Raw genomic sequence first — 15,629 nt, forward strand, 5'->3', positions numbered from 1 at the left:
CATTAAATTATTCCATTGAGTTTAAACATAAAATCAACAAACCAATTTTTGAGTTTCTATCAATCTTATAAATTATTCCATTGAGTTTAAACATAAAATCAACAAACCAATTTTTGAGTTTCTGTCACTCTTATCCAAATATTTTATTATTAGCTAATGAGGTCTTGTTCTCTAACTAAATTATAGAAAATTATCTTAGAATTTATTGCTTTTTTTTTTTTTTTTATAAAAGTTAGTACTTACTGTATTTTATTTAAAAAAATATTTTTAAAGTTACATTAATACTAATTAAACATTTTTAAAGGTTAAAAATACGCTAGAAAAGAAGCAACTAGACCTAAACACTTTTTAGTCTTTTTTTAGGAAAATATCTTAGTCTTAAATTAAAGAAGATGGCCAACGTGTAAATGAGTATCTGAAATGGCTTTTGCATTGCTTTATTACCCAAGTTACAAATAGTAGCGATGTATGCTTAAACTAGTATATGTCGATGTAAGCATTATGTCGAGATAGGTCGAAATTTAATGGAGTAAGAATCTTATATAAGCAATTTTAATAATAGCGATTTGTGTTTACATGCTTTCTATTACATGTGTATGCAAAAATAAAAAAAAATAGTGAAAAGTAATGATTTAATAATAAATTTATGGAATGAACGTAGTAATTAAGAAAAATGATTTTAAGAAAAATATTGCATCTAATGGCAAACATATATGCATGAAAAAACAGATTGGTACAAACACAATATCACAGCTTAAATTATTGATATGAACGTTCAATTTAGGGAGTTTCTTTAATTGAATGTGCAATGTATACGCATGAAAAAAAACATGAAACATCACGATGGATGCTAAGTTTATTGAATAAATACCATAAATAAGATTATTTAATAAAAATAAATTTATGAAATTTGTGTATTTGATCTACATGATATATTTTAGAAAAAAATTATCATAACACTACATCATAATCCTTCCCAAAATGCATACTATCATAAATATTAGAATTGTTATAATATTAGGATTATTATAACACTACATCATAATATTATGATTATTATAACACTAATCCTAACATAGATAACCCTTCTCCAAAACACCCCGTACAAGTATGGCTTGACAACATAAAATTCATCCATCCTAATAGAGATCGGTCGCTAAAATTGTAAGAGCAAATTGACTAAATAGGGTTTGGTTTTTTAATTTTCCTTTGTGGATTGTTAACCAACTCTAGAGAGACTCTTGTAATTTTACCCACGTGTTGTCTTAATAAATCTACTATTCCTCCTATAAAAGAAACTAATCATTGAATACTTTCCTTAAACTTTATTTTAAATAATAAATAAATATATGAAGGGAAATTTTCGTAAATCTAACGAAATATCAAACTATTTACAGCTGCTGCAACTTAGCAATTTTTAAATATTCTAGATTTGTTCTTCCATCTTTCTTCCTTTCTTTCATGAAATTGTTTTTCTTGCGATTTCTTTCATCGTCTTTTTTTCCTTTCTTTTTGGAGATTTATTTCAATCATCTTTCTTATTTTTCAATTCTTTATTTACATTGTTTAATTTGTCTTCCATATTTTCCTCCTCTTTTTTCGATTTTTCTCTCTTTTTTCGCTACAATTTCTTCCCATCGTATTTTTTATGTTGTTTACGTTTTGTTAACCAAATCTAAATGACTGTCTACAAAAAAAATAAAAGATCCTATATAAAGAATATAAGATCGTGTATAAAAAAATTAAACGAACGTGTTAAAAAAATAAATCATCGTTTAGGTCGTGTATAAAAGAATTAAGAAAATCGTATACTAAATTCTAAAAAAACCCAAATCTAAAAGATTGTGTAATCAAATTTAAACATAACAAATTAAAAATATTAGGCCCGTTGACGATATTTTACTAGCCTTTTTCCATATCGTAAATATTTTGCAACTTTTATATATTTTTTTTAGAAAAACTCCTATATGAAAGAAGTACCTTTAAAAATATTTATAAAATATAATAAAATTAATCTAATATTTTATAACTAATTTTAAAATTTTGCTAAATTTTCTAAATGGTTTTTTTTTTTTTAAATATTCATAACCATTCCACCGTAAAAAAAGATCTCATCCCAAATTTTAACTTTTCATAAATTACTGAATAGTAATATATCCGTACGATGAATGGCGTATAAGTATTCGCTTTTGTGTTGGATGAAACGCTTATCCGTTTGTCTTTAAAAAGAAAAATAATATAGACTTGAGGCAGTTAGGGAGTAACCCAATCTATTGATATTTTGCTTTGGAAAATCTCTCAGCCCGCCAAAGAGGACACACTGAATCCCCCCGTTAGTCTCTGTGCTGTTCCTTCATCTTCCCTTTCTTCTCCTCCATGTATGGCTGCTCTTCCTTTTCCCCTTCCCACTAATCCCCTCCCTTCTCTCTACACTCCCAGAAAACTCCACAACTCATCTACCTATTTCGCGAGCTTGAATCAAATTGCTGGAAATGTTCAAATCTCTTATAAATCTTATCTCAACCAGATATCTTCTCTCTGCAAACAAGGCCATCTTCCAGAAGCCCTGGACTTGGTTACTGATCTGGAATTGGCAGACATCACAATCGGACCTGATGTTTACGGTGAACTCCTTCAGGGTTGCGTTTACGAGAGAGCTCTTTCGTTGGGTCAGCAAATTCACGGCCGGATTCTCAAGAATGGTGAGTACATTGCAAAGAATGAGTACATCGAGACCAAATTAGTGATCTTCTATTCAAAATGTGACGAGTCAGAAACTGCCAACCGTTTGTTTGACAAGCTGCAGGTACAGAATGAGTTTTCTTGGGCTGCTATTATGGGATTGAAAAGTAGAATGCGGTTTAATGAAGAAGCTTTGATGGGTTTTCGTGAGATGCACGAATATGGGCTAATTCTTGATAATTTTGTTATTCCAATTGCTTTGAAGGCTTCTGGTGCTCTTCGGTGGATTGGGTTTGGGAAATCCGTACACGGTTATGTAGTTAAGATGGGTCTAGGTGTGTGTATCTATGTTGCTAGTAGTCTTCTGGATATGTATGGTAAATGCGGGTTGTGTGGAGATGCAAAGAAGGTGTTTGATAAAATTCCCGAGAAGAATATAGTAGCTTGGAATTCAATGATTGTTAGTTTTACACAGAATGGACGGAATGCAGAAGCAATTGAGACATTTTACGAGATGAGGGTGGAAGGTGTTGCACCTACTCAAGTGACTCTGTCAAGTTTTCTTTCAGCTTCAGCTAACTTAGGTGTGATCGTTGAGGGTAAGCAGGGGCATGCCTTAGCAGTGTTATCTGGACTGGAATTGACTAACATTTTGGGTAGTTCGCTTATAAATTTTTATTCCAAGGTTGGTTTGGTTGAGAATGCCGAGCTGGTTTTCAGTGAAATGTTGGAGAAAGATACAGTGACATGGAATTTGCTGGTCTCTGGTTATGTACATAACGGGCTGGTTGATCGGGCACTTGGCTTATGTCACGTAATGCAATCAGAAAACTTGAGGTTTGATTCTGTAACTCTTGCTTCAATAATGGCTGCGGCTGCTGACTCTAGAAATTTGAAACTAGGGAAGGAAGGACATTCTTTTTGTGTTAGAAACAACCTTGAATCTGATGTTGCTGTTGCAAGTAGCATAATAGATATGTATGCCAAATGTGAAAACTTGGAATGTGCAAGACGAGTTTTTAATGCAATGATAAAGAGAGACCTTATAATGTGGAATACTTTGTTGGCTGCCTATGCTGAGCAGGGTCATAGTGGTGAAACATTAAAATTGTTTTATCAGATGCAGCTAGAAGGTCTGCCACCAAATGTGATATCCTGGAACTCTGTGATTTTAGGTCTTTTGAATAAAGGTGAAGTTGACAAGGCTAAAGACATGTTCATGGAGATGCAGTCTCTTGGTATCTGTCCTAATTTAATTACTTGGACTACTCTCATTTGTGGACTTGCTCAGAATGGTCTTGGTGATGAAGCATTTCTGACATTTCAGTCGATGGAAGAAGCTGGCATTAAACCCAACAGTTTGAGTATTAGCTCCCTACTTTCAGCTTGCTCAACTATGGCATCTCTGCCTCATGGAAGAGCAATTCATTGTTACATCACAAGACGTGAACTTTCAGTATCAACACCAGTCTTATGCTCCTTAGTGAACATGTACGCTAAATGTGGTAGTATAAATCAAGCAAAGAGGGTGTTTGATATGATATTGAAAAAGGAACTACCCGTCTATAATGCAATGATCTCTGGCTATGCATTACACGGTCAAGCAGCGGAAGCTCTTTCACTCTTTAGACGTCTAAAAGAGGAATATATAAAACCAGATGAAATAACCTTTACTAGCATACTTTCTGCATGCAGTCATGCTGGGCTTGTAAGAGAAGGGTTAGAGCTTTTCATCGATATGGTTTCTAATCATAAAATAGTAGCACAAGCAGAGCATTATGGTTGTCTCGTTAGTATTCTTTCTAGGAGTCATAATTTAGATGAAGCTTTAAGACTAATTTTAGGTATGCCTTTTGAGCCTGATGCATTCATATTTGGATCCCTACTTACTGCATGTAGAGAACATCCTGACTTTGAACTCAAAGAACATTTATTTGAACGCTTGTTGAAATTAGAGCCAGATAATTCAGGAAACTATGTGGCATTATCAAATGCATATGCTGCTACTGGAATGTGGGATGAAGCATTGAAAGTGAGGGGTCTGATGAAAGAAAGGAGCCTAAGGAAGATTCCTGGGCATAGCTTGATTCAAATTGGAAACAAAACACATGTGTTTTTTGCTGGAGATAAATCACACTCCAGAACAAAAGAAATTTACATGACGTTGGCACTACTCAGAATGGAAATGCAATCTACGAGGTGTATATCTGTGATCAGTTGAGCTGCTATCTACCATTTCCGTTCTTGAGAATGAGGAAGTCATATCTGTTCTGGTTGATGCAGTTGCTTTTTGCGTTGGACAAATATAGAAAATAGTGATGGTTTAAACGATTAAAGGCCTCGCTGGACTTGGAACAGCTGCAAAATATCATTTACCCTAACTTACAGCAACACTTTGACGACCTGTGCATGGCTTGGAAAATATACTCTGAATATTGAATTATCTGAAAAATAGAGTATTGGTTTTTGAACTGTTATTCCTTTTGGACGGCTAGAAATGCTCTACCTAGTTTAGGAGTCGGCACTCCTGTTTAGTGATTTGAAACCTCTTGATTTGTTTTCACCTGTGACAGAAAGAGAAATCTAGGAACAAATACACTAATTCCAATATGAGTCCCTCATTGAATAAACTTGAGTTGATTAGCAACTATGGAGTTCAAGACATCGTGTACAATGCTCAAGAAACCCATTTGTCATTGCCTATAGTGACAACCAATGCAGAGAAGCAGTGGTGTAGAGTTCTGATGAAATATGTAAATGAGTTGTACGACGTCAAACTCAGGTTCTTGGTCTCTTTTGTAAAGCCTGTAGATGATCTGATTCTTTTACTGTATATCATTCAAATCCTCTTCCAATTGAATAGTCCACTAGAAGCACAACTTTGCTTGGTCTCTACTACAAATATACGCAAACATGCGAGATGGAATGGCCATAACATACTTTCTCGGTCGCTTCTATTTGGTTCAAGATCCTCAAGATCTACACATTGAAATTTTCAAATAAACAGTTAGCTCTAGTCTAAAAGGCTTGAACATTTTACTGTTTAATTGATAGGGACTGCTGACTTTCATCCACCATGCTCAACATTGGATTCTTTTTTTTTCATATAAAACAGCTAAAGATAATACAGCCCACCGAACTTGATTGTATGGTGTTTGAGAAGTGAGACTTACTAGACGAAATTTCACTTCCCCTATTGTCATCATACCATACCCTGCCAGATTAACAGGAACTGGTACTAAGAAATGAACTCAGGACAAAAACATCAACAAATATTCTTGCTTCTGCCAGGTAACAGGTTAGCATCTGTGAACATCTGTTATTTTTTCCCATTTTCTTGTTACCTGTTCAACGATTCCAAATCAATTTACTACACTCAAGTTTTGATATCATTCAGTGCATGACACCTTTACAATCTCAAATGGCATTTCTCTTTCCTTCTCTCTCCCTCGTTTTCTGTAAATGGAGATTTTGAAATCTTTATCATGACCATAAACACAGAGATGCTGTTTATTAGCTTTGTTGTAATTTTAATGTTTTTTTATTTACTTTAATTGTTGACATAAAACTTATGATGTGGTCCTTGAAGTTGTGTTTGTTTACCTGTTTTTGGATTGATATCATTAAAAACATGCACTCATCCAAGTCTTATATTGAAGCATCCTATGCTGTAATGAGCAAGGACCAAATAAAACTTGCCCTTTTCTTTTCTTTTTCTTTTCTTTTGGGTGATTCGTACTATCCAAGGAAAGTGAAATGATGAAGGAAACGACTTCTTTTTACATTTTGTTCAGTGGGGATCAATGAGTTATTATTATTATCCACACCTTTTGTTTTCGTTTGACAGCAGAGACTGGAAGACCGTGCTACTTTAGAGAAAGACATTCCTTGGTTTCGTCGGTATGTCTCTCCTTCTCTTTCTTCTGTATCTTTCTTAATATTGCTTTGCTTTCATAGAAATAGTAATAAAATAACTCTATAGTATTCTTTTATCCTTGCTACTTTCACATGGGCATTGATTTCATTGCATAAAGCTAAAGTGGCTGTCATTGATGGATGCACAATATTTAACTTTATGGACTACACCTTTTCTTTTCTTTTTTTTTTTTGAAAGAATGCTCTAAACTCTCTTATACTTTGTAGAAGTTGAATAGCCATTTAACTATTTGCTGTTAATTTAAAGTCATATGATGAAAAATAATAAAGGGTTGTTCTATAATTCTTTGTGCTAGTCATTCGTTTTTATTTGGAGTTCTGCAATTGTAAAGTGCGCGGGATCAAACCGGCTACTTTGAGAATTGTATTAAGTGCTTTTTATCCAATAATTTATTTTCGGATTGATTATTGTGCATGATTATAGTTGATGAAATTATCGAGTTAACTTAAAAAAGAATAGATAAAGAAAAAAAAATGTATTAGGAAAAGGCAAAAGTATCCAATTGGGCATATCGAGGGAAAGGGTATTTTAAGAGACATCATTAAGGCTGTGCATGGATTCCATAAAATAATATTATAAGTTCAATCAAATCTCCAACAACTAGTTGGTGGTTGTCTTTCAACTTTATTTCATTAGTGTCATTCATGGAGCTCATCTATTTTCTAGTAATAGACCTCAATTCCACACAATCAAATTTATTATAAGTCTAGGAGGCTCTTCTTCAACTATGTATCACTTATTAGCCAGTAGTAAATTTGGCTTCCAACTTCCTTCTGACTCATTTTAAAGCTCTACTCTTTACCATTTACCTTTTTATATAATTTTCATTGAATTATAAAGTTTATGTTAACAAAATTTGTAGATCCACCCATATATGTATATATATAAGAAAATAAAGAATAAAGAGCTTTCCTATGACAATTAAGCGAATGATAAGATGAATGTAATCTAATTTGCTTCCAGTTTTTTAATCTCATCTAATTGTTTTATATCTTTCCCCATTTATTTTCTTAAGGGTAAAAAGTACCTTCTTTTTTAAATAATTTTATAAAATTAATAATTTAGTTCTTGAACTTTATTTTGTAATGAATATTTTCAAGTTATTATAACTATTTAATCTTTTTATTTTAAATTTTTTTAGCAGTATAGTTTTTAACATAATTTGTTCAATGTCAAATTTTATTATTTTAACGATGCAGTCATAACTTATAAAATATTGAGCATAATTAGCTTACTGGTTAATTTAACAATAAATCTCACTAAATTTTAATACTAATTTTTATAATAGAAACTAAATTGACACAAACTTTCAAATATGATGACTAAATTGTATAGGTTAAAAGTTCAAAACTAAATTATTATAAAATTAAAATTATTGTTAAAAATTAAAGTTCAATGACTAATAAAGGTTGTATTTAGTTCGACTTTTAAGTGTAAAGAATAAAAGTGTTTTTTAATACACACGAAAAGTTATCGCAAATAGCACCATTTTAAAAAATAGGTTATAAATATAGTATAAGGATAAATATTTACAAAATTAGAAAAATGATGATCAGTTATTAGTAATTTTTTTAAACTATTAATAGAAATTGTAAATGATAGTTGCTATCAATGATAGTCACTATTTATGATAATAGCTATGAACTATGGTTGCTATTACCTTCCATTTTGAAAAATCAAGAAGAAACCAATAGAATTATAATTGAGCATGTGTTTTTTTCAGTGTTTTACCGACTTTTGTATTATAGTATTATATATACAATTATTTTATCTTTTATGTTATATACTCAATTATTTTGGGTTCAATTATATATATATATATATTAATCTTGTGTGAAGGGACAGATTGAAATTATTGGTAATGGGTATGGCGTATGGGAAAGATGTTTAGAGGTTTGGAAAAAGAAAATGAAAGTAAAGAGTTTAAATTGATGAAAGGGGTGCTTCTTCTGACATCATCCAAATTACTTAAAACAAATCTCAGATTATGTTCTGACTGACAAACACCAAATACAAATGTCATTTTATTAGCGTTTTGACCAAAATTCTCTTCACACTTTGGGTGCCATCTCTCAATTCTTGACTAAATAAGGGACCAAATACCTCGTTAGTTACGCCACCACAGCTCTACACAATACGACACAACTTGCCAACTCATCCTAAGAATCCACACCCCTTGCTTTATCTCATTGGATGCATACTTCTACACTACAAGATATTTCCTTGGCTGCTTCAATTTGTGGTGTTTGTATTTCTTCACCCGTGATTTACTATCTTCTCAATTCTCATTTCCTTTTCCTTTTAAATACTCGTCTTTTTTTTTTCTTTTTCTTTTTCTTTTTTTTATGCTAACCATTATTGTATATCCATTAATATATCATAGGTCACAATTTTATAAAAAATATGGACATTATCCCGATTCTTATTTTTATTTTTATTTGTGTTTAGTAGATTTTTTTGATATAAAAGATGGTACATACCTTTTATGTTAAATGTCGAATCTATGAAAATGTACACATAAGTAGAAATATCCTCATGTCAACTAAAATTTTATAACACAACAATTAGATTCTTGTAGTTTTTATTTTAAATATTTTTCCATTTAAAAGTTGATCAAAATATCATTTTTTTATGAATAAAATATGAATTTTGAATAAAAAATAAAGGTATTTTTTAAATGCAGCGAAAAATTGAAATTATTAATAAAATATAATAAAAAATTTCGAATATGTTCCTCAAATCTTACTCAGCTTTGGTTTGATTGTCAAATATTTTATTATTATTGCAAAAATATTGAACCGTAGGACTCAGAAAAATTCTCATTTTTTATTTAATTTAAAACAAACCTAATTAAGATATTGAGAGTTTCCTAGTATACTACTAGCTTAGGTTAGCTCAATTTATAAGAGTATAGAAAAATAATGATACTTTTGGCAGTGCTGATGATACAAAAGTTGTTGGTGGTTCAACCAACATTATATTTACTTTAATAATAATAATTTTTTATTATTATTATTATTATTATTATTATTATTATTATTATTATTATTATGCTCTTTTAATAATAATTAAAGGGTAACTTTGAGCAATTAAAAATTATCCAAAGGACTTGGTGGTAACACAATTAAAGAGGAAATTGCGTGATATTATATGTTAAGGACAAATAGTTAAAACTTAAAAGACAGAAAATTTTCAGAAATGAATGGGATATTTTTGATGAATAAGATACCCAAATAGAAATACAATTTTGATCTCAAAAAATAAAAAATAAAAGACAAAGAAAAAGAAAAAGAAAAATGTGAGAATCAATAATGCAATGGTCAATTCCAATATGACCATTGTACCCTTCCACTTCACTCACCCAATTAACAATTCAAATCCTCCTCCCAGCTGTAACCAAAAATAAAAGGATAAAAATATTCAAATGAGCTAACTTCAAATTACAAAACTACCCTAAACAGAACATCGCCGCCAACCACAGTGACGATGAACCATTTCGGCCGCGCACTTTAACCGCTTATTTACCAACTGTGCACTAATCTACGGCTTTTAATAAAGAACATCAAACAATTTCTACGGTGGTCCGCCAGCTCCGGGTGGGGTGGTGCTCGACTCTTGTGGCGGCGTCTGACCGTCTGATCCTTTAGATGGGTCATCGGACGACTGCCGTAGCCCGTCGTCGGTTTCCACCCGGTTCAATTCCTCAATCATTCGAACCACCTCCTGCATCGACGGCCGCTGGTCCGGCACGGTGGCGACGCAAGCCATGGCAATTTGTAAAAGTTGAACCATCTCCTCTTCAATATTGTGGTACCTCATTAATTCCACATCAAAAACCTCTGCCGTCCATTCCTCTCGGACCACTGACTGGACCCACCGAGGAAGATCGATCCCTTCTTCACCCAACGACGCTTGGTTCGGTGATTTCCCGGTGAGAAGCTCCAACAGCAACACGCCAAAACTGTACACGTCGGACTTGAAAGTGACCTTTCGGGTTTCAACAACCTCCGGCGCGCGATAGCCAGCGATCCGGTTGGGTGGCGTTGAGGCGCCGAAGAGAGGGTTCAAACCGAAGTCAGAGACGGCAGCGTCGTGGTTGGGGCGTAGGAGGATGTTCGACGATTTGATGTTGCCGTGGACGAGTTTTCCCGACACATGAAGGTGAGCCAATCCTCTTGCTGCGCTTAATGCGATTTTCATCCGGTTGTCCCAGTCAAGTGGCGTACGGCCGGATCCTCTGCTTCCTGTAAGTCACCGGAAGTTCAGGTCATCACCACAATGGGGCAATAATTTTGATGCTCTTTCTTTTTCTTTTTTGCCCTTTCTAGTTTCTATCGACATTTCAGCGAGACATAATTCAGAAAAGAAGGTTTTTCTTAAAAGAAACGAAAGTAAATCAGAAAATAAGGAAAACCCATCACTCATTTGCTTTTACTTTTTTCCACATGAAATTGAGAAAAAACCCCTTTTCCTTGAAAGAATGAGAGTGATAAACAGAAATGGTCGAAACAGAGCAATGTACTTGTTAATAACGAACTCGGCAAATTCAAGCAAGAATGAATGATAATTTTTAAATGGAAGTTAATTTAGAAATGAATTGGAAATGGGATTTAATCTTTTTAGAGATAATACCGTGAAGGGAAGAAGAAAGGCTGCCGGCGGCCATGTAATCGGAAACAAGCAATTTCTCATCTCTGGAAAAGTAGAAAGCTCTAAGAGGAACCACATTTTCATGTTTAACATTTCCCAGAGCTTCCATTTGCGTTTCGAATTCCTTCTTCGTCATCACCACATCTTTCAATCTCTTCACCACCACGGTGGTTCCTTCTTCCAGCACCGCCTTGTACGACGTTCCAACGCTTCCTTTTCCTAAAACCTCTGCCGAAGCCCTCAACAAGTCCTCCAAATCAAAGCTGTAAACCCCACCTTCAAAGAACACTAATCTGTTTTTCTCCGTCTCCACTGATCCCCCGGTGATGTCGTCTTTCGACGACGATGTACCTGCCTCAACTGGAACAGATCGAGCAGCAACCACCGTACTCGGAGGCTTCGCCGGCTGCCTCCGCTCGCGCTTCCGGAGACAAAACATAAGTAAAAACAGTAATATAAACGCAACGAAAGCAGCGCCAACCACAATTCCGACAATGGCAGCGATCGAGAGCCTTTTAGACTTCTTCTCGACGGGAAATTGTGGTGGTTTCACGGCGGACGTCGGCGACGGAGCAGGGGAAGGAAAAAACGGGCTGCACGACGGCAATGGACCACCACAGAGCGCTAAATTTCCGGCAAAAGATGAAGCAGGGAACTTCGAAAGGGTTTCTGGAATGGATCCATTGAGCTTATTATTCGATACATTAAATCCCGTTAAACTAGTCGCAGCCGCGGGAATACTCGGCAGAGAACCTGAAAACCCATTATTCTCCAAGAAAAGCCCACTTAAATGGGTCAAATTATTCACCGAAAATGGAATCGGACCAGAGAAATTATTAGACGAAAGATCAAGTCGAGTCAGCCGAGTCAACTGAGTCACACTTGCCGGAAAATTCCCAGAAAGCTCATTGTCCTGCAGATAAAGACTCCGAAGAAATCCCAAATTAGAAAAATCCGCCGGCAACTCCCCAGTGATTCTATTCGATCGGAGACTAAGAACTCGAAGCCGATTCAACCGGCCGATAGTATTTTCCGGAATCGGACCAACAAGCCCCACACCAGGCAGCCGGAGGGCAAAAACAAAGGACCGGGTCTCATCACAGACAACTCCAACCCAAGTACAGGCAGAGGCAGAAGCATTCCATTGAAGGCGACTCTCATGAGGGGTTTTGTTCAAGAAATCAAGAAGAGCAGCCTTGTCGGCGGTGGGCTCAGATTGAACAGAACGAAGAAGAAGAAGAAGAAGGAGGAGGAGAAATGAAATTAGGGAAAATGGGAGCTGGGTTGTAAAGTAAGACACTGCAGCCATTAGAAAAGAGTTGGAAGTAGACAAATGAAGGATGAGGAGAAGAAAAAACAACGATGGGGAGATTGTTTTCTTTTGTCTTCTATATGTGACTGGCTCTGGTTCTGAGAGAAGGTTGTTGACGGTGAGGTGAGACAAAACCAGGATTCCGGCGATGACCCATTTAAGAAAAAGAGAGAAACAATGGAGATATGAGTGAAAATTGAGAGTGAGAGTAAGGAAAGAGGAAGGGAGAAGGAGTAAATCGAGACGAAAAAAGAGGAAAGGCTGGATCCTAACCAAAAGCAGGCCACTGCAGGCTTCCAGGATGTTATTACATATGCATTTATCTTATCAATAACAATTTTAATTATTCTAATTTTGAATATTCAACTCTCAATTTCAGTTTTTAACTTGTTTTTAGAAAAAGGTCAATTTATATTAACCCTACAAACTTTTACACTCTAATTTACACTTTTAATACATTTTGGTTCAGGTGAAAATTATAATTATACCAATTAAGTCCTTAAATAGTGATAAATTGATCCATTTAGACTTTTAGTTAAAAAAAAAATCGAAAGTGGTTCAAGTAATTATTCTAAGTATCCCCTTTATAAAATTGACATGTTCAAAAGGTCTAAAAGTTAGTGTATTGATAATTTTTAAATGTAATACAGAAAATCTAAATTAAATAGTTCATAAAACATTAGAGTTTAATTTACTCAATTATAAGTCTAACATGTTGGATGAAAATTGGAAATTTACCTTTAGTTTATTTAAACTTAATCTTGAAGTCACACAAATTTTGAAAAATTAATGCTTTTGTCATTTCCCTCTATTTTGGCTTTTAGAAAATTCACAAGGGTTGCTTCATCTTGGTATGAATATATATTCGAACCAAAACAAGTTAAAGGTAAATATTAGGTGAGCCAATATATAGGGGGCAAGGAAAATAATGTTTGTTTTGACTTGTCAGGACAAAAAGCAAAAAAAGAAAAAGAAAAAAAAAAGGCGTATTTACTAAAACAGGGTTGGAGTGAATTTAAAGGTTCTTGTAAACTAAATCATATAAAGACGTAAACTTTTAATAAATAGTTGTGAGTACAAAATTGAATTCACATGCTTATATACACTTTTCAAACTTTGATGTTATAAAATACAAGAAATTTATAACACAATACCAGAAGTTGAATTAGGATGGGTTGAAGTTATAATGTTTAATTTTAGGGTTGATTGTTACTGGATGGTCAATAAGATTACATAACAGATTATTTATTTATTGGTTTGGTTTGAGGGGTGAAAAGCAATTAGATTGATATAACTCTGGAGGGGATAGGGGATAGGGGATGTGAGGGGCCATGATAATTAAGGTAGGACCCACATGGCCCTTCTCCAAAGTCATTTGTTGTGTAAACTGGGCGCGCCTCATGGGTCCCACTTCCCCCATATACACATAAACCTAAACAAAACAACACAACACTACCAAACACTTCCTCACTTCTTCTCCCGACCTCCTCCTCCCCATTATTCTCTTCACTCTCTTTTACTTTCTTATATCTATTCTATTCTTTTTTATTACTTCCCCTTAATCAGTTATTAAAACCTACTTACTATGTTTTGTTAAATACCACGATCCAATCTGGTCTATAATGTAACTTCTACATTTGTTTGTTTTTTTTCCTTCTTTGAATCGAAAATTTGAGTTCAAGTTAATAATACAAGTATTATTATGTTACTTGATTATGAGATTAATCAGAGTACGTAGACATTGCTAATATAAATGTAATAATTGCACAAACAACGAAAGGAGCGGTAGAAGAGAATAAAACAATCATGTTGGTACTTCAGTTGGATGGCAACATCACCTACGTTTGGGGGACTTTGGCCCGAGTGAGGAAATCTATATTAAATTTAAGATAATTGTGAAGTGCTTGTTCGGTTGTATGGTGGTGGTTTTTTTATTTATTTTTATTTTTATGTGGAATGTTATCTGCTATGGTGTGGGTTTCCTTGAAAAAATAAAAGAATTTATTGTTGTCGAAAGGAGAAGTTTGTTATGGTGTTTGACTTACGAATTTCTTTATTTCTTTTATTATCTTCAATTATCTTAAAAGATACATTTTTGTTGAGGGTGTTTCTTTTCTATTGAGAGATTTGTGGGAATTCAATCTTTTTCAAACATTTGATGTTTTGGCTATTTCACTAGATTTTTCTGCTATTGCAGCTTCCGATGTTATCTTATATATGACCCTTTGTTCTTTGTTGTTGGGTGGTTTTTTTCAACAAAGGTTGTGTCATGTTATGAGTGCTGCTTCTAGTCGAATTGCAGGTGAGTGTTTTAGTGAGAAGTATCTTTGAGTTTTGTGTTGTGGAGTCGTATCACAAGTCATAAGTTGTTAACTGTACTAGAGTGGAAATCACAGGAAGTTTGAGGAACCTAACTGACAAGTAAATTCATGAGGATCACACTCAAGGAGAGCTTGTTCTATGTATTGAAGTGTACAGTCAAGTAGTTGCCAATTCAGGGACGGGGAGTTTCGATAATAGTCCTAGATTGACTCATTTTGGTCTAAACAAATGTCTAGATGATGTTATTGTTCATAAACTCTATACCTATTGAACTATCTTAAATTTAATTGGAGTACACAGACATTGTCAATACAAAAGCTAATAGCTACACAAATAGCGAAAGGAGTAATAAGGATAGAAGAGAATAACACAAGATTCAATAAAACAATGGAAGAGGGCTCATAATATTAAGAGTTGTCAAGCTTTTGACGCATTTGGCTATTTCTTGAGCTTCTAGTATTTTAATTGGTCACTCGCGGTTGATTTTCCCATACACCCAAATACTGCTGCAAGACAACGATGTGTTCTAAAAGGTGTCCTGTCCTACTCTTAGCCTAAGAGACGACATGAAGTCAGCAAATATCGTTTCCCTCTCAACAATACCTGCTAACTCTCTTAACTAACACTAAACTTAACCTTTGCACTAAATGCATAAAACATTTACACAATGTGGAAACCTGAAAACAAACTTTATATATAAAGCAGTGCATGTGCATTCCACACTAC

At 34.2% G+C, this 15,629-nt stretch overlaps 2 protein-coding genes across 2 annotated transcripts; one reads left to right on the forward strand and one right to left on the reverse strand.

Moving 5' to 3' along the window:
• The first annotated feature begins 2,230 nt into the window (after positions 1 to 2,230).
• On the forward strand, positions 2,231 to 5,698 carry LOC103501523 (pentatricopeptide repeat-containing protein At5g55740, chloroplastic). Its single transcript, XM_008465118.3, has one exon. It carries the CDS (start codon positions 2,381 to 2,383, stop codon positions 4,901 to 4,903), a length of 2,523 nt encoding a protein of 840 aa, XP_008463340.2. The 5' UTR covers positions 2,231 to 2,380; the 3' UTR covers positions 4,904 to 5,698.
• Positions 5,699 to 9,808: 4,110 nt separating this feature from the next.
• LOC103501524 (probable inactive receptor kinase At2g26730) lies at positions 9,809 to 12,953 on the reverse strand. Its single transcript, XM_008465121.3, has 2 exons — positions 11,252 to 12,953; positions 9,809 to 10,863 (listed from the first exon to the last, which is right to left on the reverse strand). The coding sequence occupies exons 1-2, from the start codon at positions 12,576 to 12,578 to the stop codon at positions 10,193 to 10,195; spliced, it is 1,998 nt and encodes a 665-aa protein (XP_008463343.2). The 5' UTR covers positions 12,579 to 12,953; the 3' UTR covers positions 9,809 to 10,192.
• Between the last annotated feature and the right edge of the window lie 2,676 nt (positions 12,954 to 15,629).

The sequence above is a fragment of the Cucumis melo genome, chromosome 2 (genome assembly GCF_025177605.1).
Source record: "Cucumis melo cultivar AY chromosome 2, USDA_Cmelo_AY_1.0, whole genome shotgun sequence".
NCBI classification, from domain to species: Eukaryota; Viridiplantae; Streptophyta; class Magnoliopsida; order Cucurbitales; family Cucurbitaceae; genus Cucumis; species Cucumis melo.